General features: G+C 42.9%; 1 protein-coding gene and 1 long non-coding RNA gene across 3 annotated transcripts in view; one reads left to right on the forward strand and one right to left on the reverse strand.

The window, feature by feature from the left end:
* Positions 1–17,487, reverse strand: part of LOC126634748 (uncharacterized) — a 29,319-nt gene extending 11,832 nt beyond the window's left edge. For both annotated transcript variants that reach the window (XR_007627424.1, XR_007627423.1), the window contains exons 1-6: positions 16,850–17,487; positions 15,126–15,398; positions 13,776–14,002; positions 3,832–3,966; positions 2,322–2,451; positions 252–951 (exon numbers count right to left, since the gene is read on the reverse strand). This is a non-coding gene — a long non-coding RNA (uncharacterized LOC126634748). The remainder of the gene's footprint in view (positions 1–251; positions 952–2,321; positions 2,452–3,831; positions 3,967–13,775; positions 14,003–15,125; positions 15,399–16,849) is intronic.
* A 259-nt stretch (positions 17,488–17,746) lies between these two features.
* LOC126653267 (CUB and zona pellucida-like domain-containing protein 1) lies at positions 17,747–23,711 on the forward strand. The gene is made up of 8 exons (XM_050340821.1): positions 17,747–17,955; positions 18,317–18,531; positions 19,576–19,726; positions 20,004–20,227; positions 21,010–21,182; positions 21,702–22,087; positions 22,370–22,638; positions 23,539–23,711. Exons 1-8 carry the CDS (start codon positions 17,747–17,749, stop codon positions 23,709–23,711), a joined length of 1,800 nt encoding a protein of 599 aa, XP_050196778.1.
* Positions 23,712–23,721: the final 10 nt, after the last annotated feature.

Raw genomic sequence — 23,721 nt, forward strand, 5'->3', positions numbered from 1 at the left:
TGGACACCACAAATCACCATGGGACAAAGTTTCGGACTGGTTTAAAGAGAAATTTAAACCCAAAGGTAAGAGGGTGAGATGTAAGAGGGTAAGATGGGTGTGAACGTACTGGGCAGATCCTCAGAGTTCCCTGGGTGAGCTGGGAACCTCAGCAACAACCGACCGAGGTAGGCCCTGCACACAGCAGAGCCACGGAGATCCACCACTAGACATAAGAATAAACAGGCATAAATAAACAAATTGAGATTCACCTGTCGAATTTTGCTTCAGGTCCACAGCCACCACAGCTGCAGCTGGCGGCCGGGTGGCACCGATGCGCCGGCAGGGTCGAAGTTTTCCACGGTGGTAAATGGGGCGTGGTCTGCGACGATTATTTCAACATGAACGGCGCCAACGTCGTGTGCAGGCAGCTGAAGTGTGGTGAAGCTCTCTCTGTCTTGGGAGGGTCCTACTTTGGCCCCGGTAGGAAAGGCATCCATCTGGATGACGTGCGGTGCAAGGGGATGGAGTCTCACCTGTGGGACTGCCCGCACGCCGGCTGGGGCAGACACAACTGCGGGCACGACGAGCATGTTGGTGTCATCTGCTCAGGTGAATAGAGAAGTCATGCACTCCTAAAAACCCCTTTGGACTTTCCCGTTGACCATAAATGCATGGAACATCAGAGTAGGGCCTGGAAATCAGACTAGGGCTGAAATGGGAGTGTGGAGGCTCACAGTGGGATCGAGGAAAAGAAGGGTGTCCCGGACAACATAGCAGGATTGGTAGCAGCAAGCACTGAGTATGAAAGTGGTGAAAAGCAGGTACTTCAGGACCACTTTAGTCAACATCTGATCACACCCCATTCCCAAGAAAAGAAAGGCAGATAGTTAGGAGAAGGTAGAGGCACATCCAGGTAATGAACCAGGCATGTCTGGTTGGAAATAAAAATAACTCCTGTCGTAAACATAACTGAAATCAGAGATTGCATCATTAGGAGCAGCCTGTTTTGGAGCACTATAAATAACTGCACAACAAAGCAAATTTTTGCCTTTTTTTTGATGTTCACAGGTGTGATACACTCCACAGCTGCACCCTCAGGTAAGGCAAGGCTTTTGAGACATGAGCCCAGCAGCTCTTCACAGACACTAATTTTTAGCTCAAAAAAGTCATGTGATTACACCTCCCTAGAAGACAGTTTTCTGGAAAAGCTCATTGTCTGAATTACCAGTTATTGCTTCAAATTACCATTTATTCATCTACTGCAACATTATTTCTGTTCTTTGCATCCCTAATACAAACTGTATTTGCCATTTATCTACTAATAATTAGGGAAAACACAAGGCAAGTCTTAACACTTCAGGTCTAAGTTTCTGACTAATTTTTTTTTCACCTGTTCCTGAAATAATCATATCACCCTGGAAATCCTAAAGTACAGACCCTCCTCATGTTTCCTGGGGTTTTTAAGTGTTAATTATGCCCTTTGTAACACACAGACACAGAGGAGAAGATGCCAAAATGCAGTTTTCTATCATATAGAATAATAGAATCATTGTTATATGGTTTATTACATTATAAGTAACACAGAAATGAAAAAATGGCTCCCAAAATCATTCACCCTTAAGGCTTTAACCCACAAAACCACATTGCAGTAACACTGAGCTGGTGATGCATATTTTTCCCCAGCCATTTCTGCACTGGTGGCACCACTGGCAAATATCTCTGGAGCTCATTTAGAACTGCCATTAATTGCCAGAAATCTCAGTTTACCAAAAGTGAAAGTCTGGTGCATTGACCTGGTGCTGCACAAAACCTGCCATTCAAATTATCTCACAGGTGTCTCAGTTCTCACGACTGTTCTTTTATCTCTCCAACAATTTATTTCCTCTCACTTCCAGCACCCTCAACAAAGGCCCAAACTTCCATCTCTACATCAACACTTGCCACAGAGAGCCCTGCTGTGACATCTGCCCCAGAACCCCCAACTTCTGCTGGAAAAGGTGAGGTTAAAAAACAAACTGCAAACGTCACGTGCGGAAGTTTTGAGCAATACATGAAATTTGTTTAGAGGAGGCAGGAGGAATGCTTTGGGAATGCAGCAAAAACAATGAATAGCACTGTGTGTAATTAGCCTTGGAAGAGCCAAATGTCCAGCATTATTTTTGCATCTTTCCAGATAAGTACAGCACCTCTAGTAGGGAGGGAATACAGACAGAAACAACATAAGTATCAACTACTTAATTATTATTAAATATTAACTGAAGGTGAAAATCTTTTTTTTTCATCAAAAAATAAAAGGCTGTGCAATGACTCACTGTCCTGCAAAGCCCAAATCTACTTACCTTCATCAAGGCTTCCATTCACGTGTTCATTCCTAATTCCTGCCAATCTCTACCCTTTTTTTTCCTCAACTGCCCCCAGCTGTGTCTTCTGCATCCACTGCTGTCACAGAGGAAGTTGCCACATCCCCTCCTGAAATCCCAACCACAGTTTATGAAGGTAAGAACAGCTGTTTAGCAAGTGCTATTTAAAACAAATATTCTGTTAATTTGGGGTTTTTCAGCTGAATTAAGATGTAAATCTGTGAATAGTCACAGCAGAATAAATAAAAACTCTTTGTGAAGGAACAACCCCCTTACAACACCTTCACTTGACAAATATTGGCTGTCAAGACACAGCAAGGATATGTGACTTATACCTCTGAGCTCGTAGGTATAAATAACACACTTAGAAATTTACAAAGCAAAGCTGTCCAAATTGTAATTTTGGGTGTCCAAGATTCATAAAAACTCCAGAAATGTTAAGGAGCACAGCCAGGCATTTGCAGTCATGTTCCTCAGCTGGTAGATGAGTTATTTGGCAGACTCTGATAATCATGGAATGGTTTGAGCTGGAAGGGACTTTAAAGATCATTTAGTTCTGATCCTCAGCCCTTGGCAGGATTGTCACCCACTAGATCAGTTTTTTATCAAGCCTGAGACCTAAAGCAAGTCACAAGCTCTCCAAATCACTCTTTTGCTTTTAATTGCTGCTTAAAACTCTTTAATTTCTCGTCCTTCCAGCCTCCCCTGCCAGCAGAGCTGCCTCCCTTCCTTCCACCGCTGTCACAGAGGAAAGCAAGACATCAGAAATCCTGACCACGCTGCAGACAGGTACAGGGCATTTGTGCAACCTGCAGCACGTTAGAAAAATGTGGTTACAAGTTCCAGTTAGGGGGAGACCTCAGTGGAGGTGCCAAGAGTTGCAAAATCAGCATCTCTCAGTTCAGGTGATGTTTGTCCAAGAAATTGCTGGATTTCTGGCAGGGAGGGCAGGCTTCCACCACCCAGGGGGGAGCTGGGAGTGCTGCACGCAGAGCCTGCCCCGAGGGAAGCTGGATGTTGCACAGTTTGAACCACGGAATCTGAAGGAAATCATTATTTTTGTTTTTATTCCTTTATGAAACATGACTCGGGGGGAAAAAGCCACTCAGTCTGCGTTGCTCACTGTTTGTAAACTTACCTGTCTGGGTTCTAAACAATCCATAACCCTGCAGGCTTGGGCTTTCTTATTGAATCCCCTCAGGCTGACAAAACATACCCTGTTTGCAGCGTTGGGACATTATATACCAATCAGTGTTACTGCCAAGTCAAAACACCCATTTTTACTTTTGCTTCTCACTCTCTTTTCGCTTTTCTCACTCTTGGTGAAAGAACTCTGAAACTATTTTGATGCTTGAAATGCAAAGCATTAACATGAACATTTCTGAGATGGCAGTGGATGTGAAAGACAAGTAATACACAGGCTCCCTTTTCCAGAAAGCCTGAAGGCAATAAAATTCATCAAGAGCTGATTTCAGTCATCCAGCCTTACCTGCATCTCTTTGCCTCTTGTTTCCGTGTCTCTTCCTCTTTCTCACATACTCTGAAATTTCTCCAGAGTCAAACTTTTCACCTGTCCCCCTTACAGATGGCAGTACCTCAGCTCCAGAAATCCTTTCCACAGTTGCTGAAGGTAAGATAAAGACACTGTGCCGTAAAATCTAGTAACAGTAGTGCTTGAGTTTGTTCAAAATAGATTATATTGGAGGGATCAAAATAACTGCATGAAGATTAAAATCAGTCAACTGCTAATTCATTTTCTCAGTGAAGAAAAATTCAGCTTATAGTCAATATTAACAAAGTACCACCTCACTTGAGTAAATATTTACTAGAAGTTTTGACTCAAATGATCAGATTTCAGAGGCTACAATCCAAGTCACTTTTCCTTCGAGGGCATAATCAAAATCATCTCAGCAATCATCAGCTCCAGTTTCTATCACTGATTGATGTTTTTCTGCAATAATGTATTTCCTCAATACTTTCACAGTCACTGCAACATCCCTGAACTCCTCCTTTGCATCCACTTCAGTAAATGAAGAGGGAGAGGCAGCATCTACACCAGGAGCCCAAAGCACAGCTTCTGAAGGCAAAGCTAGAGTGGCAAGAGACACTCGGAGCGAAAGTAAGCTAAGAAAAAGCCATACTCTATGGAAAAAGTATGAAATTAAGTTTAATAAAGGGGGCTAAGAACCTATTGCTTTATTCTCCAGTAGCCAAGAGGCTTCAAAATCCAACTTTTACACATTTATTCATTGTGGTGTTACATGTCGATGGAGACTTCACACTTTTCTTTAGCAAAATGACAAATCCAGATGCTTTAATCCAAATTTAATTCTGGTTCATATCTATGCTGGTCATTACTGCTCGTTGTTCCTACTGGTTTTTTTCTTCCAAACCTCAAGAGGTTATTTTGTCACAGGAATACAGGCTTTGGTGGCAGCTGCCCGAGCTAAAGCCAAAGCTGTGGCACCAACAACCCCAGCACCGCTGCCTACAGTGACTGAAGGTAAGGACCAGCCAGGTACAACCTCTGTGCTTTAGGAGCAGAAAATATCTCTGTCCTCATCACCGTGCAAGGCACCATTTGGGGCTCAGAAAGTCCCTGAGCTGCCAAGGGGTGCCAAAGAGACAATCCTGGGCATCACTTGTTATCTTGTCCCACTCTCATGCTCCTCCTCAGCACCTCTTAGTGGTGCCCACTTTTGGGGGGGAAAATCAACTTGGATTGGGAAAATCCAGAGCTTGGGTCCAGCCCTTCCTCAGTGCTGACAGTGCTGCAAAGTCCCACCTTTCCCCACTCTCTTTGTTGGGGCAACTCTTACTCTGGCATCTATTTCAGAACACACTTTGCGAGTTTTTAATGAAAGGGCTGCTTTAACAAATTTATGAAATAACTTCTTAGGTATTAAAAAAAAAAAAAAGTCTTTAAAAACCCAGAATTTCACCAGACAGGGCCATTTTTTCATCAGCCATCAGCTGAGCTGGCACCTTCCTATCCCCCACATGGTGTCCTACCTCCTGTTCCAGTGAAGGAGAAATTGATAGTATTAGGACCTTTAAATCCCTATGCAAACCTGCCCCAGAGAAATGACTCTGTACTTTTCCTCTGAACCTGACAGATATTTTTAAATTGATTTTGAAAAGATGCAAATATATCAATGATTTTCCTTTATTAATTTGCTGAAAGTGCAAAGTTGCAGTTCAGCTGCCTGTAGACACCCCACGATAATACCCTAAAGATTTTTGAGACGGCAACCTAATCGGTCCCTTATTTTCTGAAAAAAAGTGCCCATGAAAATTTTAGATTGATGATCATATTTCAGATTAATTAAATACTTCATTTACCTATGAACTTTATAGGTGCTTCCTTCCCATTAAGTCATTCTAAATATCAGCTGAAAAATGACAAATTCATTTCTGCCTGTAATTCAAGTCAAGATCTGAATCTGAATAGAGAATTTTTAATCTGCCTTTCTCCCCCTATTCCCACCTGGATTTACACAGCTAATTTAATCCTAAAGTAGTCCTAAACTTCCTGTTTAACTCCTTTCACCATCTTTGGCAAATACTCAGTGCCTGGATCAACAGGTTAATTAGCTTTTTTCCCAATTATCTGTTTTTCTCCCTGAACTTGTGTTTGGCATTCTTGTGGAAGTTTAGACGCAGATCTTGGGAAGTGAGCCAAGCACAGTGCTGCTGGCAGTTCTTCACAGCCAGCTTTTGCAGGAGTAAATGCTTAGCCTGGTGCTCAGATGGAAGGAGCTTTGATCACAGACAGCAAAATGGAATTAAGGGCAAGGAGTCCCAGGAAACATGGCCCTCATCCAGAAGGGATGTGCATTAGGTGGTGACAAATGGCTGCCAGGTGACAGCAGAATGTCCCAAAATGAAAACCTCGTAATTGCTGACCCACCAAGGAGTAAGACAGGTGTGTGTACTTGGTGCAGTTTATGATGGCCACAAACCAGGAGGAACTCAATTACGGTGTTGGCAGCGCCTCTGATTTCTTTCTCTGAAAGAAAAATACACTCCAGGCCCATAAAACTAATTCGGAACTTCAGGTTTCTAAAAGCCTTTCCCTCTGAAAGGGAGATAAATGTGTGGAGTGCTCTGTAAGTACCCAGCTCTCAGAAATGAGCGTGGCCTGAAGAAATAGCTCTGCCACCGTTCTGGGGAAATGGTGCTGTGCCAGCCATCTGTTATGCCAGGGGGTCAGAAAGGATGGGGAAAGAGGCTGAACCAGGCACTATTTAAAGGATGGAAAAAACCAAACCCAAACCACATCCCTTAGATTGCACAGTATCCCGGGAAAAAGATGGGCATTTGTCCTTTAGGCAGCACTGTGGGGTAGATGATGGTGAAGAAAAGGGGGGAAAGCTTCCCTTTGATGCACACAGTGGGGAAAGGTGCCTGGCTGCACAGGAGAGGAGCGTTTTCCCCAGAGATCAGCACACTGGGAGAGGACCCTGCCAGTGCCCACAGGGTGTAAAGCTGGGTTGGAGAATTTGTAATAACTGTCCCAGAGCAGCACTGAAATCCCGGGGAGGAGCCACAGCGTGGGCTGACTGTTCCTGCCTCCTCTGGGGTGACCCTTGGCCTGAGAGCAGCAGTGCCACTGCCTTGGGAACACACCACTGACACATGGCACGGGCTCTTCCTCCACAGCTCTTCCCGCTGCCCTGTCCCTGCGACTGGCAGGTGGTGACGAGTGCGCCGGCCGCGTGGAACTCTACTACAACGGGAGCTGGGGGACGGTCTGCGACGACTCCTGGGATCTGGAGGACGCCCAGGTGGTGTGCAGGAGCCTGGGGTGTGGAGAAGCCCTGCTAGCTCTGTCTGAAGCCCAGTTTGGCCCAGGCTCTGGGAGCATCCTGCTCGATGACGTGCAGTGCAGAGGGGACGAGGAGAACCTGCTGCAGTGCTCAAACGCAGGGATCGGTGTCCATAAATGCCAGCACAAAGAGGATGCCGGTGTCATCTGTGCAGGTACACTGCCACCTCTAAGTTAGGTATCCCCCAGAGGGTGGTTGGCACTGAACAGGCTCCCCAGGGCAGTGGTCACGGCCCCAAGGCTGACAGAGGTGAAGAAGAGTTTGGACAACAGTTTCAGGCACGTGGTGGGATTGCTGGGGTGTCCTGGGCAGGGCCAGGAGTTGGATTTCAGTGATCCTTCTGAGTCCTTTCCAACTCAGAATATTCTGTGTTCTCTCATAAGCTTTTGCCTACTAAGCAAATAAAGCATTCTTGCTGCTAATATTTTTATGAACAACTTGTTTCCACCAGCGGAATCATTTCAGGCATGAAGCCAAGCTCTGTGAAAATTGCTGGGGTTTACCACATTTTTTTCTTTTTGCTGACTCGTGCAGTTCATTCTCACAGCTTTGCTTTTTAGTTTTTTATTTTAATTCTCAAATCCTTTGTCTACCTGGAATATAGTTGTCAACCTTATCTGATGCCACTTCCTGCTCTGTTACCTGTCTGCTTTATGCATGGCTATTTGATTCATAATTTTACATCACCACTGGTGTATCTCAGTCCTCCTACCCCTGATTTCCCATAAATTATAAACTATGACTAGACAAAAAAAATTCGCTTTTCTTGTAGTTAGTGGGAATTATTTTTAGTAACTCCCTTTAGGGTTTTTCCAAACCCACTCCCAGTTTTCCAGCAGTTCTGTATTCTGGCTGGAAACACGTGCAGTTGGAGAACCAGAGTCACCACAGCCCCTGTGTGGTGCATGGACAAAGCTCATCCACGTGAAAGCAGGCACCCCATGAACCTGGGATGAGGGAGGTGTGACACAGCTGGCTGAAACAGGCTGTGTGGGAGAACTGGCCCCCCAAAAATTACCACACCTAAAAAAAACATTAAAGGTTTCCCCTGCAAGGTAACTGCAACCATTACCACCTGACATTTGAAACAGGGTTTGCCACCTTATCCCTTTTGGTGATGACACTCAGGGTTGTTCTACACCCCTACTGCTTTCTTGCTCTTCACATGGTAAGTGAAAGTCTCTATCAAGCATCCTCTGTAGTAAAACTAGAAATTCACTTTTCTGTTTTGTTCCCTAGAGCCACCTACTCCCACCCCAGCCACGACACAGCCCACTCCAGCCGGTGAGTTCTCCCCGCGTGGCTCTTGCAGAGCCTCCACAGCTGACGTATTTTATGAAGTATTTACAGCCAGTGTGGTGTGCAGAGGGGACAAATCCTTCCTGGAGCAGTGCTCTCACAGGGGGCTGGGCATTACACACACACAGAAAAATACACTGGTGTTATCACACATGCACCCAGTGTTTAAATTTCACCTTCTCTTTTCCACAGCAACACTCTCTCCCAGTGCAGCACCAGCAGACACTACTGCTGGTAAGTCCTGCAGTGTTATTCTGTCTTATATGCTACGTGTCTCGTGGCAAAAAATATGCACTTAAAACGCACACAATACTTAATTTAGTCTTTTCTTCCTCACAGCAATAGTCTCCACTACTGCTGTGCCAGCAGAAGTTAGCACTTGTAAGTAGAATAGCGTTACTGTGGCTTACATGCTGTGAGTCTCAGGGAAAAAAAATATACATTTAGTATGCACATAAAATTTAATGCCACCTTTTCTTTCTCACAGCAACAGTCTCTCCTACAGCTCCACCCACAGATGCTCCTGCCTGTAAGTAATACAGTGTCACTCCAACTTAACATGTTACAGGTCTCAGAGCAAAAGTATTTCTTAAAAGGCAGACAATACTTAATTTCACCTTTTTTTCTGTGTTACGTAATACAACGTTACTCTGACTTATATACTGTGGGTCTTGGTGAAAAAAAATCCATTTAAAATGCAAATTGAATTTCATCTTTTCTTTCTCACAGCAACAGTCCCTCCTAGTGCTGCACCAGCAGATACTACTGCTTGTGAGTAATAGTGTTTCTCTGGCTTACTTACTACAGGTCTCAGACCACAAGTATACATTCAAAATGCAGACAATATCTAATTTCACCTTTTCTTTCTCACAGCAACAGTCTCTCCTACTGCTGCACCAGCAGACATCACCACCTGTGAGTAATACAGTGTTATTCTGGTTTACATCTTTAGCTGTCTACCCATGCCCTGATCATGTATGGACTGTCTCCCTGTGTACAATATCATGGGTTTAGCCACTGGAATCAGAGACAATCCCAGTTGTCTCTCCCTTGGCTTCCATACACAGTTAAGGGCCTTTCCCATGGCAGGTCAGAGCCTGGCTGAGGCCATGGCAGAGCCAGCCTGCACAGGGATGTGTTTTCCTCCCACTGAGGCTGCTCTTGCTCTGGGTAATTTGGTAATGCCTGCCCTGGGCAGCAGCACCATCATCCAGCCACTCCAGGGAGACCTACAACAATCCTGTGGTTCAGGTATCTCTCACTTTTCCCAGTGCTGGGAAAAGAGTTTTTAACCTGCAGTTTTGTTTTCTCTCAGCCCCTGCAGGAAGCACAACACCTGGAGCAGCAGGTATGTGTGGCTCTGGCATATTGGTCAGAATTCCTGGATCAAGCACGATCCAGGGAGTGAACTGCTGCCCTTCCCATTGGCAGCCCTTGCTTTGCAAGGAACAGTTACTGAAGTGTGGCTTTTGTTTTCTCTTTGACAGTCACGACCGAGTCCACCACAGCTGAAAAACCAGGTATTTATTTCTTCAGCTGTGGTGAGAGGTTTGTTATTTTTCACATGAATCATCAATGTATTGGGAACATGGACAATGTTTAACTCCATATTTTCTCTTCTCACAGTGACAGGTTCAGCTGCTCCATCAGTCTCTCCAGCTGCTGAAACAACAACAGCCATTACCACCAGTAAGTAATGCATATTTACTCTGATTTTATATCCCTAGTCCTCCATCAAAGCTGTGATCTGATGATGTGCTAGCATCCACTGTCTCCACTGTGCACAACTCATGGATCTAGTATTTAATTTTCAGGATAATTCTTTTGGCTTCTATACAAATCAGAGGATTGAAAATGCTGTTGATAATGATAGGGGAGAAATACTGAGGAAGGGGAATTCACTGGGGTAGACACACTAAACCAATAAGAATTTGCTCTAGGTCATCTCACTGGTAGAAAGCCATCCTCCCTGCACTTTTAAAGTTGCTTCAAAGTTGACTCAGTGGGAATCCTTTTGACATACTCAGTGGTATTTGGTTTGAACTTGTTTTCTACAATGGGCTTTATCTTTAGAAAAAAAAATCTAATTGCAAATCCCACTCATTAACTGGTAACATTCTGCTTCAGATGCTTAGAGAGCAGCCTAAGGGTTTCTTTTAAAGTATGGCCCTATCCTTGGTAAAGGACACTCAGTTGCCTTGTGTTGACAACATACAGGAAACTAAACTTGAGATACATTTAAGTGTGGGACTATCTCCCTACACAGAGGAATAAGCAGAATTAAATCTTGTTCCCATTAATGCCAGTAATATGTCATATTTAGTATTAAAACCCCTACAATTTTCTTAATATAAGCCCTTTGTGCACGACAATGCTGTTCCTCAGAACTGTTCCTAATAACATTTCACTCAGCTGCTCTTTCCAGGCACTGGCAGCCAGGCCCACAATTAAATTTTCAAACCATGCTACTGTTTAATAGGTGCTGCAGTTTGCTCTGTGCTTACATATGGTTTATTAAACATTATTAACATTAAATTTCTTCCTCTCCAGCAAACCTCAATGACCTGCCAGTCTACATGAGGGTGTTGTTACTAAGATACTTAAGTGGCCTGTGCCAACCAAGGAGACCTGGGATGCCAAGTATAACAGTAGAAGGGTAAATATTTATCCATGCACCCTAATGGGGTGTCCCAGCCAAGCTGTGCTACCCCAAATGGGGTTTTACACCACGTTCTTACACCCTTCAAACACTCAGGTACAATTCAATTGGACTTGTCAGTCACACCCACCCTACCAGTTACCACTATATTACAGTTTATAATGTGAATTAGCATATATTAAACAAATTAATACACTTTCATCCCCTAAGGACTGATTAGGATAAAAGTCAGGGAAGGGAATTTGTATAACAGTGACCACCAGCAGACCCCACACCAATGCCAGAGACTCCTGTGCAGGGACAGACACCTGAGCAGTGCTCAGTGCAGGCCTGGGATCAACTCCTGTGCCATATTTCACGTGCCATACCAAGACTGTGCCACAAGAAATGTCTTAGGAACACACAGGTTTGAAATTATTAACATGCCAAGACGTTATCAAAACCATTTAGGAAAATGTACAGGGACAACAATGAACATATACACCAAAGACACAGAGCCCTGAAACACAGGACATGCTAGAAGAAGCAGGATTTTAAATGAACCAGCTATTATGGTTCATTTGCTGGCTTTTTATGTTTAATTCAATATAATGTTCTGGTGGGGAAGAAGAATTGATAGAAATTCTCAGAAGGCATTTCACAAATGATGCAAAAAAAATTTAGAGAAGAATGACACATCTGATTAAAGGGGTTTTGGTGGATTTGGGATGTGGAATCATTTCTGCATAGCTGTTCAGAAATTCTGAGGTTAAAAGGAAGAATAACTTTGGAAAGCTAACAGGCCCATGCAATAATTCTTTCTCGTGCATTTAAAATTCCATGAGGTGCTTTACATTTACACGTTTACATGCGTGGTATTTATAGATTTTGTGGTTCATACTATATCAACAGACACTTAAATTCCAAATGTTTGCACCTGCATTCAGGAGTTCTGTGCTGTGAACTGTGATTAAGGTGACAGGCGGAAATTTTTGAAGGAAGGTTTCTTGTAACTCCCCCTCAAAGGGGCTTAGTGAGCCCGTCACAACTTCTATATGACAATTTATATGTTGTGTTTTTTTTCTTTTTGCCTTTCTCAGCTGTGTGAGGGACCCAACCTGTGGGAGTTCATCAGCCCAGAGGTCTGTCCAGTTCCACTACAGAGGTCCTGCCTCCCCGAGGGTTTGCCTGCGGTGCAAAGTGTCCGGGTGCATCGTGCGCACCGACCGTCCCCATCACCCTCCGGGCGGGGCACTCCCTCCTCCTCCCCGACCCTTCCCAGGACACAGACCCCCTGCTCGTCCTCTCCAACCCTTCCCAGGACACAGACCCCCTGCTCGTCCTCTCCAACCCTTCCCAGGACACAGACCCCCTCCTCGTCCTCTCCATCCCTTCCCAGGACACAGACCCCACCAGTTTCCCCGGCCCTTCCCAGGCAATGGAGTCCCTCACCCTCCCCAGGGCTCCCTCCCGAGCTACAGGACAAGAGGCAAAAGAAGCACAGATGACAGCATCGATATTGTCATTGTCCCCCAATAAGAACAGCCCCAAAAAACGCTCCTTCTGCCCAGAACAACGCTGATCACTCCTCTGTGTGATCGCTGCATTGCAGGATCTGCTGCTGATTTCTAATTTCTAACATTACACTGCACTAGGCAGTGTGAATCTAAACGTATTTAATCTTAACTGTCCTTAAGATCCTTAATTGCAGATTTGCAAAACCCTAAGCTTCAATAAATTCTCTCAAAGAATAACTGGATCAGCTGCTGGTTTTTAATCTCATCAAGACTTTGTTTCCCTCTCAAAGTTTCCTTCCAGTTCTCCCCATTGTGCCAAATAATTCAAATATTGGGCCTTTCAGGAAGATTAACCTGCCTTACAGGTGCACACATCACAGTTCTGCTTCCTGAGCTCACCAAGAGAGATAAACCAAAGGATAAATATCCCTTGTAATCAGTAATGCTGAGCACTTCCCTTGAATAGGAACCCAAAAATATTTGGAAAAAATATTTTACATGTGCTGAAGTATCATCTCTGCAATACATATGAACTGTCATAATCTTTCCATAGGTCAGGTTTTGTTAGGGAAGATTAGAAGTATGAAAAGAAAATTGTACGTTGAAATTTACTTCATTATAAGCATTTGCTTCATTCTTTTTCTTTCAATGTATCTTCAGATTATATCACTTTGAGCCAAGAAAGTGTTTCTGCACTTCAATGTTAAATTGTCCAACTTGGAGGGACTCAGTGGGGAAAAAGTGGAAATTAATAATTTTGAGTTCATAATAGAGAAAAATACCTTGTTGACTGCAGAATTGTACAGGAGCACAGCAGTCATCTCAGAGATAGAGATGGATTAAATGTTGACAATCTGGTGAATTTGGCCTGACTGTGAAAAGCCTTTTAAAGGCCAATATTCAATTTTCATATGATAAATATCACAAGCTGCCCTGTACTGAATAAGGCTGCCTGGAGCCCAGAGGCTGTGCCATACAAGAGAAAAAAAAAGTCCACTTTTTTTCGGCAACTTTTCCTTTTATGCTTCATCCCTTCAAAAAAGGGAGCAGAGTCATTCTGAAACTTGGCTTCTCCATGAATAACTTGGCCAGCTCTCAAAAGCCCAGATCTCACAGGTCTCCTATGAAGGTTCAAGGTCTAATCTCCTACCTGGTGCTTGAGCCTTGGCATCGGCTGAGCGGGTTCACTGCCAAAGTCCCCATCCTGCAGGATGCTCATCCTGAGCCAAAGCGTTTCCTGATCACACTTAGCTCGTACAGAACTCCATCACACTCACAGCCCTGTTGCTCTGCTTCTCAAAGGTGAAGATTTCAAGTGCCTGAAATCACATTTTCCCCACTGTTGTGTTCCTGGGTGCAGGCAGTGAGAAAAAGCATCTGTAAATAAATAAAATTGTCACAACAGTGATTCCTTGTTCCTCTGAACTAAAATGCATGCTGCTTTCTTCTGAGGAGCTGCTATTGTAAAACCCCTTCCCTACAGTCATTCTGTTCTCATTTTAAGGACTTTCATGAAGTCTTGATGGCCCTTTTCTTTTGAGGTGGGAGAGGAAGTTCAAAGTGGGCCATTGATAATTTAGCATCACCTGATACCTGAAAACATCACACTACCTGAACAGGGGCTTTAACACACAAGATCTGAAAACATTTTGAACACTCAGATTTGTAGAGGATGAGGGAGAGCATTTCCAGAAGTGAAAGAGAATTCAAATCATACACTCATAGAATCACAGAATCAGCCAGGTTGGAAAAGACCTCCGATATCATCAAGTCCAGCCTTTGATCCAACACCCCTGGTTACCAGACCATGGCACTGATGCCACATCCAATCTCATCTTAAAAACCTCCAGGGACAGAGGATCCACCCCCTCCCTGGGCAGCCCATTCCAATGTCTGATCACCCTCTCTGTAAAGAATTTCTTCCTAATATCCAGCCTTGCCATGCAACATCTTCATACACGTGTTCAATGCCCCCATGCTTAAAGGAAAGTGTAAGTACTTTGTCACAATGAAGAGACAGTTGCATTCAAAATCCTCTAAGTGATTTAAAAATCAGAGAGAATTGTTTTAAAGGCCTATGCCTGAGATTAGAAATATAGGATCATTACAGATACATACTGTTTCAGTTTGTTTATAAAACAAAATGGGTTTGTAGGGAAAAAAAAAAACAAAACGTATGAAAGAAAGGTACCTGGATGTGTTTCAAGCAGATCTGCGTTGCAGTTTGACCTTCCTAGGAAAGTTGAAAGCATCCCTGTTTGCTCAGCTGTGGAGCAAAAGTGTTAGAATGTGTTCCATGCTGGAGTGGGACAGGCAGGTAGTGTGGGAAGCCTGGCTTCCCAAGGTCAGGTAACAGCACACCTGTGCCACTGGCACCCTCTAGAAGCTTTAAAAACTGGGAATCCACTGCTGCAGGGGGAAATACTCTGGATTTCAAGAGCTTTGCTCCTTATGAAAAGACAGACAAAAGCAGGGTAAACATTTTGGAACAGCTGCTCACCGGAGTTGTGCTAAAAGGAGTTGAAGCTCTTGGGACTGTGCTTGTCTCCTTGCTCCAGGAAGGAAAGGTTGATTCCTCTTTTTGTAGCTTTTACTGTGGGACTAAGAAACTTCTGTCTGCAAAGTAGTTGCAGTGCAATCTTCTTTTAATCTGTGATGAACATGAATTCAACCTTGTTCCTCCAATATATCACTCATGACAGCTCTATTGTGGCAGTCACACTTTACAACCTGAGGAATCCTCAAGGGCAGGGAATGATGTGCCCAGCATAACCTAAGGGGATAGGTGGGAATGAAGGTGGGAAAACCAAGCTCCTGCTGACCAGTTTGCTGAGAGGAAATGTGTCTCCCAAGGGAGTCTGTCAATCCTTTCTGCAACATTCCTGCTCATGTCAACACACTCAAACAGACGCTCCACGAAATCAGCTGGAAAATGTGCTTTGAACCCAGGAGAGCTGACAGAAGCACAGCTCAACTTACTCCACACAGTGCCCAGTTTAAAAACGGGCACACCTGCTACTTTCCCATTTATATCTGTTAAAAAGAACAGTAACTGAGAGATTAAGCCCTCCCTCCACGATACCACGTACTGGAGGATGATTATGAAATAGCAGGAGGTATAAAAGTTCAAAAAGCCAAAACCTACCCTCCCCAGCTGCCCTCAAAATGCAGGGGCTCAGACAGTTCCTCCTCCTTCCTCTCTTCACTGCTCTGGCTCTCACTGAAGGCAATTCAATAGAATCCATAGGTATGGAAATTAGTCTTTTGTTCTCTGGGAAATTTTATTGGGTTTTGCACAATTGGTATTTTATAGGCAACTGAAAGGGGAAACATTAAACATATCTCTAAAAGTGCATCTTGTTTTAATGTATTGATGCAACTTGTAAGACCTAAATGTTCCAACAAGCATTAAAAATATTAAATAATGATTTAAAAAAAAAATCAATCTAGTACTCCTTATGGCAAATTTTTAATGTAATAACTTTTAATGATTTTGAAGGTGCTTCAGTCTGGAATGGAAATTTGCTTTTATAAACTAACACTACATTGGAGTAACGTGGAACCAGGTGACTAACTGGGAAATGTTTGTTTTTAAAAGGAGATTTGTTCATTTTTCCCTTGTTCAATCAGAAGCAATGAAGAGTTGTTTGTTGTTTGATTTGGGATCACCGTTCTGTGCTCAGGTCAGCAGTTTAGCTGATTAAAGGTGGGTGGCTACTGCAGGATGAGGAAGCATTTCTGCAGAGCTGCTCCAGTGGTGGCTGTCTACAGAACCCCAGAGGGATGCAGAAGGGTAGGACTGGCCTTGTAATGCTCTTACAATCAGGAGGTTCCACATGTGGTGAAAAAAGTATCTAAAAGTCTCTCCTAAATACCTCTTTTCCCTCTGGAGTCCATCAGAAACCCTGAACCTTTTTATCTGGGACTGCATGGAAAATTCTTCTGGCTGTTTTAGACAATTATTTTTAGATTAATATTAAAGTAGAAAGGTGATCTTATGCTCAAATTGGATTACAAGCTTTCTCTAAAGTTTCCTATACAATGGTATAGGAAATTGCAGAATTACTGAACTCCTTCATGACTTATTAAGTGATGTCAGTGATGTCAGACATAGCTGGGTTATGCTTTTTTTCATAAGAGAACTAGGTTAATTCCAGGTAGCTCCATATCCTGAACCCAGAAACAGTCAAGAGACAATGCTCAGGCAAGAATATGGATACAAACCTGCATAATACTTCCTTAGAATACTCTCCCAGTCACCAGCAAACGTGGCTCAGGACTTCTGAAACAGAGAAAATGCTGTATTTGTGTTTAATAGGTAACAATGGCTTTCTCTTTCTGAGATTTGACCTGGTTTATATTTTACTTTTACCTTCCCCATCACCCTGCACCAAAGATTCATGTGCAAAGAAAAAAAAAAACCTACAACTTACTGGTTTCATTCCAGGCCACTTCGTTGTTGTATTGGAAGAGAATATCTTGTATTATCAATTTATAGACCTCTGGCACCTCCTTCTTCCCCTTGCTCAAATGCTGAACTGAAATGCTTCAGTTCATTTACTTATTCCTCGTCTGGAAGGTATTCTAATCTCCTGATCATTTTTGTTGCTGTTCTCTGAAGCTTTCCCTGTTTGGCAGCTGTCCTTTCAGAGATGAGGATCAGGATCGTGTGCAGCAGTAAACACAAAATGATCCTACAGTTCAAGTCTGAAAAGCTCAAACCAAAAAAAAGCATTTTGGTTGCCCAAGTGTAGGTTCCCAAATTCTTTTAGGTCAAGGGCTGAACCTCAGGACCCGATCCAAGGATCTTTAGGAATTCAGTGTAGGGGAAACATCCTTAAAGTGCTTGTGGTGATAAACCTTGCTGAAGAGAGTTGCTGAGGTGTCCTGCATCACTTGGTATTTCCAGCTTTGCTGGTGGCTTGATCTGTGTGCTTTCCTAACTGCCCTTTCCTCTGCTACTAATAAAATCAGTTCAAAACATATTTTCTAATATTCTTTTACCATTTGATTCACCAGGTTTCATAAATTGCAGAAATATAAATAAATAAATAAATATAGCAGAAAATTATTCTTATCTGTTCCATGATGAGCTGTCCCAGAGTCTTTTCATAACGAAGGATGAGATATTATTGCAGAAGAAAACTTGAGAGATCCTTGCAAGCTGTTTTTTGTGACTGCTGTTCTTCACCAGGCACACCTCGCTGTGGGGCTTCACTTCATGAGCTCAACAAAGCCCTTAGGATTGAACTGAATGCAAATGCAAGCTGCACCTGGCAAATTCAGAGGAATGGAAACCAAACAATTAGGCTCATTTTCTCCTATTTTAAGTAAGTATTTCCTACAGATGCTTTTGTACTGTTTCATTTCACTGGAATATGGCACAGAAATGTACTGCCTCCAAGTATTTCTCTGTACTGAATCTGTGATGTGGAGAATGGTTTGGGTTGGAAGGGACATTAAAGATCATCTCATTCAAAATTATTTCATTTTCTAGGATGCACATCTTCATGTCTTGTTGAGCTTCTCATGCACCTGCAGGTCCTTCTCTCCGAGGCTGCTCTCAGTTCTTTCCCTTCCCAGCCTGTATCTGTGGGATTGCCCCAGCCCATGTGCATATATTTATCTGTAATCCTATTTATCTATCAGTGAGCTCAGGTGCTTCTCACCATGGTTTTTTTTTCCCAATAGATTTGCTCCTTCTTCGAGCTGTGAAACAGAAAGCATTAAAGTGTATGATGGTCCCTCGACTCATTCACCTCTTCTTGGGCAAGTGTGTAACAACACTGATGCAGTCCCAGTGCTTGAATCATCCTCAGGCAGTTTAACTTTCCTCATAACAACAAACTCCGCCGATTTCACACGAAACTTCTTTGCCTTCTACTACTTCTTTTCACCAGAATCAAGTAAGTCAGTAAATACCCCTTGAACTGCACCATTAAGGGAAAGTTTAGGACTGCGATTGGAGACCATTAATAGAATCTTTAATTAGTCTCACTCAGGTCTTTAGTGTGGGGCAAAAAAAAGCAGTGAAAGAGGTCACAAACAGTGCACTTGCAGAGATACTAAAAGGTTAAATTTTGCTCAGAAAAATGATGGCAAAGGCAGCATTATGGAACTTTTACTTACAGACTTCTACTAAATCTACTCAGTTTGCAAATATTGTAGCATTTACCCAGAAAGAGAATTTGATCATCCAGTCAGAACTCCTGCTGAGTACAGGTCACAGAACTCAGAAAGGGCTTTCACTCAACAAGCTCCTTACTTTTTTGCTTAGAAGATAAGAATAGCTTGGACAAAATTGATCTCAGCTTGTGACTCAGTCCCTTTGCTTCTGCTGACCTGGTGACATGGAATTAATCCCTTAAAATCTTCAGTTTTACAGAGTAGTCACCACATCCCAGCAGTTCATGCTGCTCCTGCTTTTAACTTTGCTGCTGAAAAATTGCGCCCTATTTCCAGTCCACATTTGTCTTTCTGAGGTTTCCACTGCCTTGATTTTTTTTTTTGCCTTTGTCTATCAAGCAAAATCTCTCAAACTTGCAGATTTTTCACTTCCATACAGATCATGACCAAGGTTTTATAGATTTCTGTAATACACAGTCTCTCAGGGTTGGTGTAGCATCTCTATTATCAGTTTTCCAAGAGGGCACCTAATTTACCCTCAGTGTGGTTATAACTAAATTGCTCCTGGTACCAAAGCTAACTCATCTACAGCCATCTCAGATGTCATCACACTGTGCTGATGAAATAGAACAGTGACCTCAGGCTCCATTTTGTAACGTCCACCTGACCTCAAATTCCCTACAGAACTTCCATGTTTAGTAGTACCTTTAACCATTTCCAAAAGAATGGAATCCTAAAGAAACAGTCCTTCTACCTACGTAACTTTAGATCTTTATTTTTTTAATGACCTATTCAGTTATCAATACATCTGCTCTTCTTTTCAGAGCCTGTGAATTGTGGGGGACAATTGACTGGTCCCAATGGAACATTTAGCAGCCCCAACTACCCAGCACCTTACCCTGCGTTCACATACTGTGTCTGGCACATACAAACACCAAAAAACTCCAGGATAAACCTACAGTTCCTGGATTTTTTGTGAGTAAACACCCTCATGCTCTATTACTCTTCACCCATTCTGTTTAAAGGCATTTAAGAAAAATTATTCCTTCTAAGGAATATAGTAATTTTTGTATGTCTTTCATCTTTTGTTTGGTTTTAACAAGGCCTGTTGGTGCTTTCTGCTGTTCTCCATTCTTTTATTTCAGCTGAGAGGAATTCACCAGACACTTTATCTGCACTGGATGCCCTACCCAGTATGAGCAAAATTATCTACACTCTGATCTCCCTGTAATAATTTTTCCTCTGTTTACAGCCTGGAACCAGACAAAAACTGCCAGCTGGACTTCACAGCAGTCTATGATGGCCTCACCACCACCACTGGCTTGATAGGGAAAGTGTGTGGCCGTGCCCAGCCCACGTTTGAATCTTCTTCCAATGTGATGACAGTTGTGTTGGTCACAGACTCTTCCAGCTCCTACAGAGGATTCTCAGCTCAGTATTCCAGTGTTCCACTGCCAGGTCCCGTGGAGCCCGACAGTGAGTGCACTTGCTACCTCAGGAGGATGCTGATTCTTATTCTCACATCTGCTTTTTCCCTTAAAGACATCGAAAATAACTGATGGTTGACACTAAGGAGTTAAGCCTGGTAGTTGTTCATCTTCTTCACACACAAAAATCCCTTATTAGTCTCACCCACAGAGCAAAACTACCTGACCCATCTGCAAAACAAAACCTGTTCTTTCACTTTTGGGTCCTTCTTTTCTGGTTGGCACTGCTGAAAATCTGAGTTTTTCCTCTTTTTTGGACAAAGCAGGCATAGTTACTATCCTAGAGATGCTAAGATAAACTCTTATTGACTGGTTGGTTTAAATGGTTTTGTTTCCTGAGATGTTCAGGAAAAGGACCTGCACTGGTTGGTCAAACAGGGTTTAGTTGTGTCATAATTTTCTTTCTCCAGAGCTAGACCATTTTCCTTATTGGTTCTAAAAGTTTGCATTAACTTCCTATTAACTCTGGTGGAAAGAGAGGCTCTAAAGCCTAAAAAAAAATCAATTTCCTCACCCATCATTCTGCACTAGCACTGATTCCTTTTCCCTTTTATAAAGGCAGAGGTTCATTCTGTTACTGGGTTTAAAATTAAACTTTTAGTGTGAGTTTTACGTGGCTTTGCTTACAGTTTTGAAGTTGAGCATGAAATTTTGTTGCAACTTCTGCATGACCTCAAATGTACCTGAGCTACCAAATGAGAAATGACCATGGCAGTTTGTTGCTCATGTATTTTTGGGTTTGTTTTTTTTTAATTTCTCTTCCAATGGCAGCATTCCTGACATGCTCTTCAGACAGCATGAAAATTGTCTTGAGCAAGTCTTACCTGGCCTCCTTTGGCTATAATGAATCTCAACTGCAGCTGATTGATCCATCTTGCAGACCAGTTGTGACAGATTTGGTGGCCTTTTCCTTCCCATTGACCAGCTGTGGAACAATTAAAAAGGTAAAGGGGGAAAGAAAAGTTGCAACTTTTGATTAAGTTAATAACAGCTCATGAATGAGAAATATTGTAAAAGCAGTTTATGATTTAAGTTGATTTACTTTCAATTAGCTCATCCTGTTTCATGTTTCCTGTCTTCAAGTAGGAAGAATGGTTTCCCTTTTTAAGAACCTGATGATCAATGAGCCCTTTAAAGGAAGTCCAGGAGAATCCATACAAATTAACCCCCAAAAAATCTCTAAGAGCTAGTTCCTAGCATTGTTCTGATAAGGGTGACTGAAGTGCAGCTTTGGTACTTTCCACACTCCATGCAGCATTCCTTCACCTTTTTGCTGCATGGGTTGGTTCAGTCTTTTGAAAAAACAGGAGTAGGATTGATAATATTTTTGGTTGCAGCCTGTTCCACATTTCTAAGGTGAATCTCAAGTCTCTGACAAGCACAGCTGGGCAGCTTTGTAATTTAAGTGCAATTGCTTTCAACTGCTCTGCTCCTACAACCTCCTCCGACGGTTCCTTCTGCAGGAGGAAGGTCACAGCATCACTTACACCAACATCATCTCTCTCTCTTCAACTGGGAACATCATCACCCGTCAGAAGAACACAGAGATTATTGTGAAATGCAAAATGGAAAACAACTCAACTTTAGAAGTCTTTTACGTAACGAGAAATAACGTCATCCAAAACATAACTGCCATGGGGAGATACAATGTCAGCATGGCCTTCTACAGCTCAGATTCGTTCTCTGAGCCCATTCATCAGTCCCCATACTATGTAGACTTGAACCAAACTCTCTTTGCTCAAGTCAGTCTTCAATCCACTGACCCAAACCTCGTGGTGTTTGTTGATACCTGCACAGCATCTCCACAACCTGATTTTGGATCGCCGACATATGACTTAATCAGAAGTGGGTGAGACTCTAATTTTATTATATTCTTCTAATACAATCTAAATTTCAAAGGTTTTATATGTCCTCCACTTACCTTCTTTAGTAGGCTGTGCTTGGAAGCTGAGTTTCAGAGAAATTTAAAGTCATTACATAAACAGAGGCAGGAGAAACATTCACCACATCATTGTGTGCACACACATAAAAACAATGCCCTAATTAAATGCTGCAGTTACAGACAACAGGACTTAGCAAGAACGATGATTGCAAAGGGACTACTCTAATAGATCTGTAAATCCCATTGCAGCTGCAATAAAGATGACACTGTGGTGACCTACCCGCCCCTTGAGCACCGTGGAAGGTTCAAATTTAATGCCTTCAGGTTCCTGAGGAGCTTCCCATCGGTTTATCTCCAGTGTGATGTTGTCATTTGTGACAGCAACAGCTCAGACTCTCGCTGCTCCAAAGGCTGTATCTCCAGGCAAAAGAGAGCCATTTCTCCTCACACGTGGAAAACTAACACTGCAGTGGGTCCCATCCGCCTGAAGAGAGATCTCAGGTCTGCTCAGCACTCAGGTAAGAGGAATATATGGATATTTAAAACCTCATTTAGCACTTCCACAGCGTAAATCAGTTACCTTCATCCCTCTAATGAAATAACTGAATGAGACCAGTTCAAACCTAACGAGGCATCAGAGCGAGGGGTTCAACAAAGTTTGCGTTTTGTGAAGTCACAGCAGCACTTTTCACACGGGCAGACTGGGGGCCTTTTGGCTTAAGATGTGCTCTTGAAGCAGAAAGAGCAGCCTTCACTCCTGGTTGCAGCAGTGTCTGCAGGATCTGTGTTCAATCAGAAAGGGTTATGAATGGCAAAACATTAAGCTCACTTCTCGAGCCACAGACTGCTTAAAAACCACGTTCCAAATCATATTCAGGTTTTGTTAGGACCTGCGTGTCTTCTGACGCCGCACTCAATTCCACCCAGTTTTATTTAAGTTCCCATTTATTTCCATAGTGAAAGATTCTGCACCCAGGTGCATGAAACTGGACACATCTGTAATGGGAACGGGGTTCAGGTGTCATGAGATCACACCCCAAGTCCTGTAAAGCACAGAACGAGTTTTACTGAGGCCAAGTTAATAAACCACTAGAAGGCTCAGGGTTAGAACCACAAGGTCCTTTTTTTGCCCAGCTTTGCTTCAGCAAATGTCTTCAATCTGTCTGGTTGTAAACACAGTGACAGCACAGCTCGGCAGAACCTTGGCTGCAGCAATCCCAAAGAACATCGTGATGCTCCTCTGCAACAACTGTTTTATTACCAATTTTTACAACTCTTCAGTGCTACATATTCAGAATTTGCACACTGGGTGGGTCAACTCCTCAGAACAAAAATACCTGAAAAAATGTTTATAACATTTCCCTGGAAATGCAATGGTATTCAAAACTTTAAACACTTTTTTTTTTTCCTCTACACAGAATCCCTCACTAAAGCAGACACTGAAGAAACCCCAAGCCTGCAACAATACAATTTCTACGCTTTTGCACTTGTGGTTTTGGTTTCAAATATTCTCACTGTGGTAGTTGTGATACTGAAACATCACAAACACCAAGCAGGATGCAGTTACCAAAAAATCCAGAGCTCATTTTAACTACTTGAGG

This window comes from Myiozetetes cayanensis, unplaced genomic scaffold (genome assembly GCF_022539395.1).
Source record: "Myiozetetes cayanensis isolate MyiCay16 unplaced genomic scaffold, myiCay2020 scf10, whole genome shotgun sequence".
NCBI classification, from domain to species: domain Eukaryota; kingdom Metazoa; phylum Chordata; class Aves; order Passeriformes; family Tyrannidae; genus Myiozetetes; species Myiozetetes cayanensis.

Excerpts from the sequence above, each read along its gene's own strand:
- LOC126653267 (XM_050340821.1), top strand. The coding sequence starts at position 17,747 with ATGAGATATTATTGCAGAAGAAAACTTGAGAGATCCTTGCAAGCTGTT. Across the intron at positions 19,727-20,003 it reads CTACAGTTCCTGGATTTTTT|CCTGGAACCAGACAAAAACT; the intron begins GTGAGTAAACAC and ends CTCTGTTTACAG. Across the intron at positions 22,088-22,369 it reads TATGACTTAATCAGAAGTGG|CTGCAATAAAGATGACACTG; the intron begins GTGAGACTCTAA and ends ATCCCATTGCAG.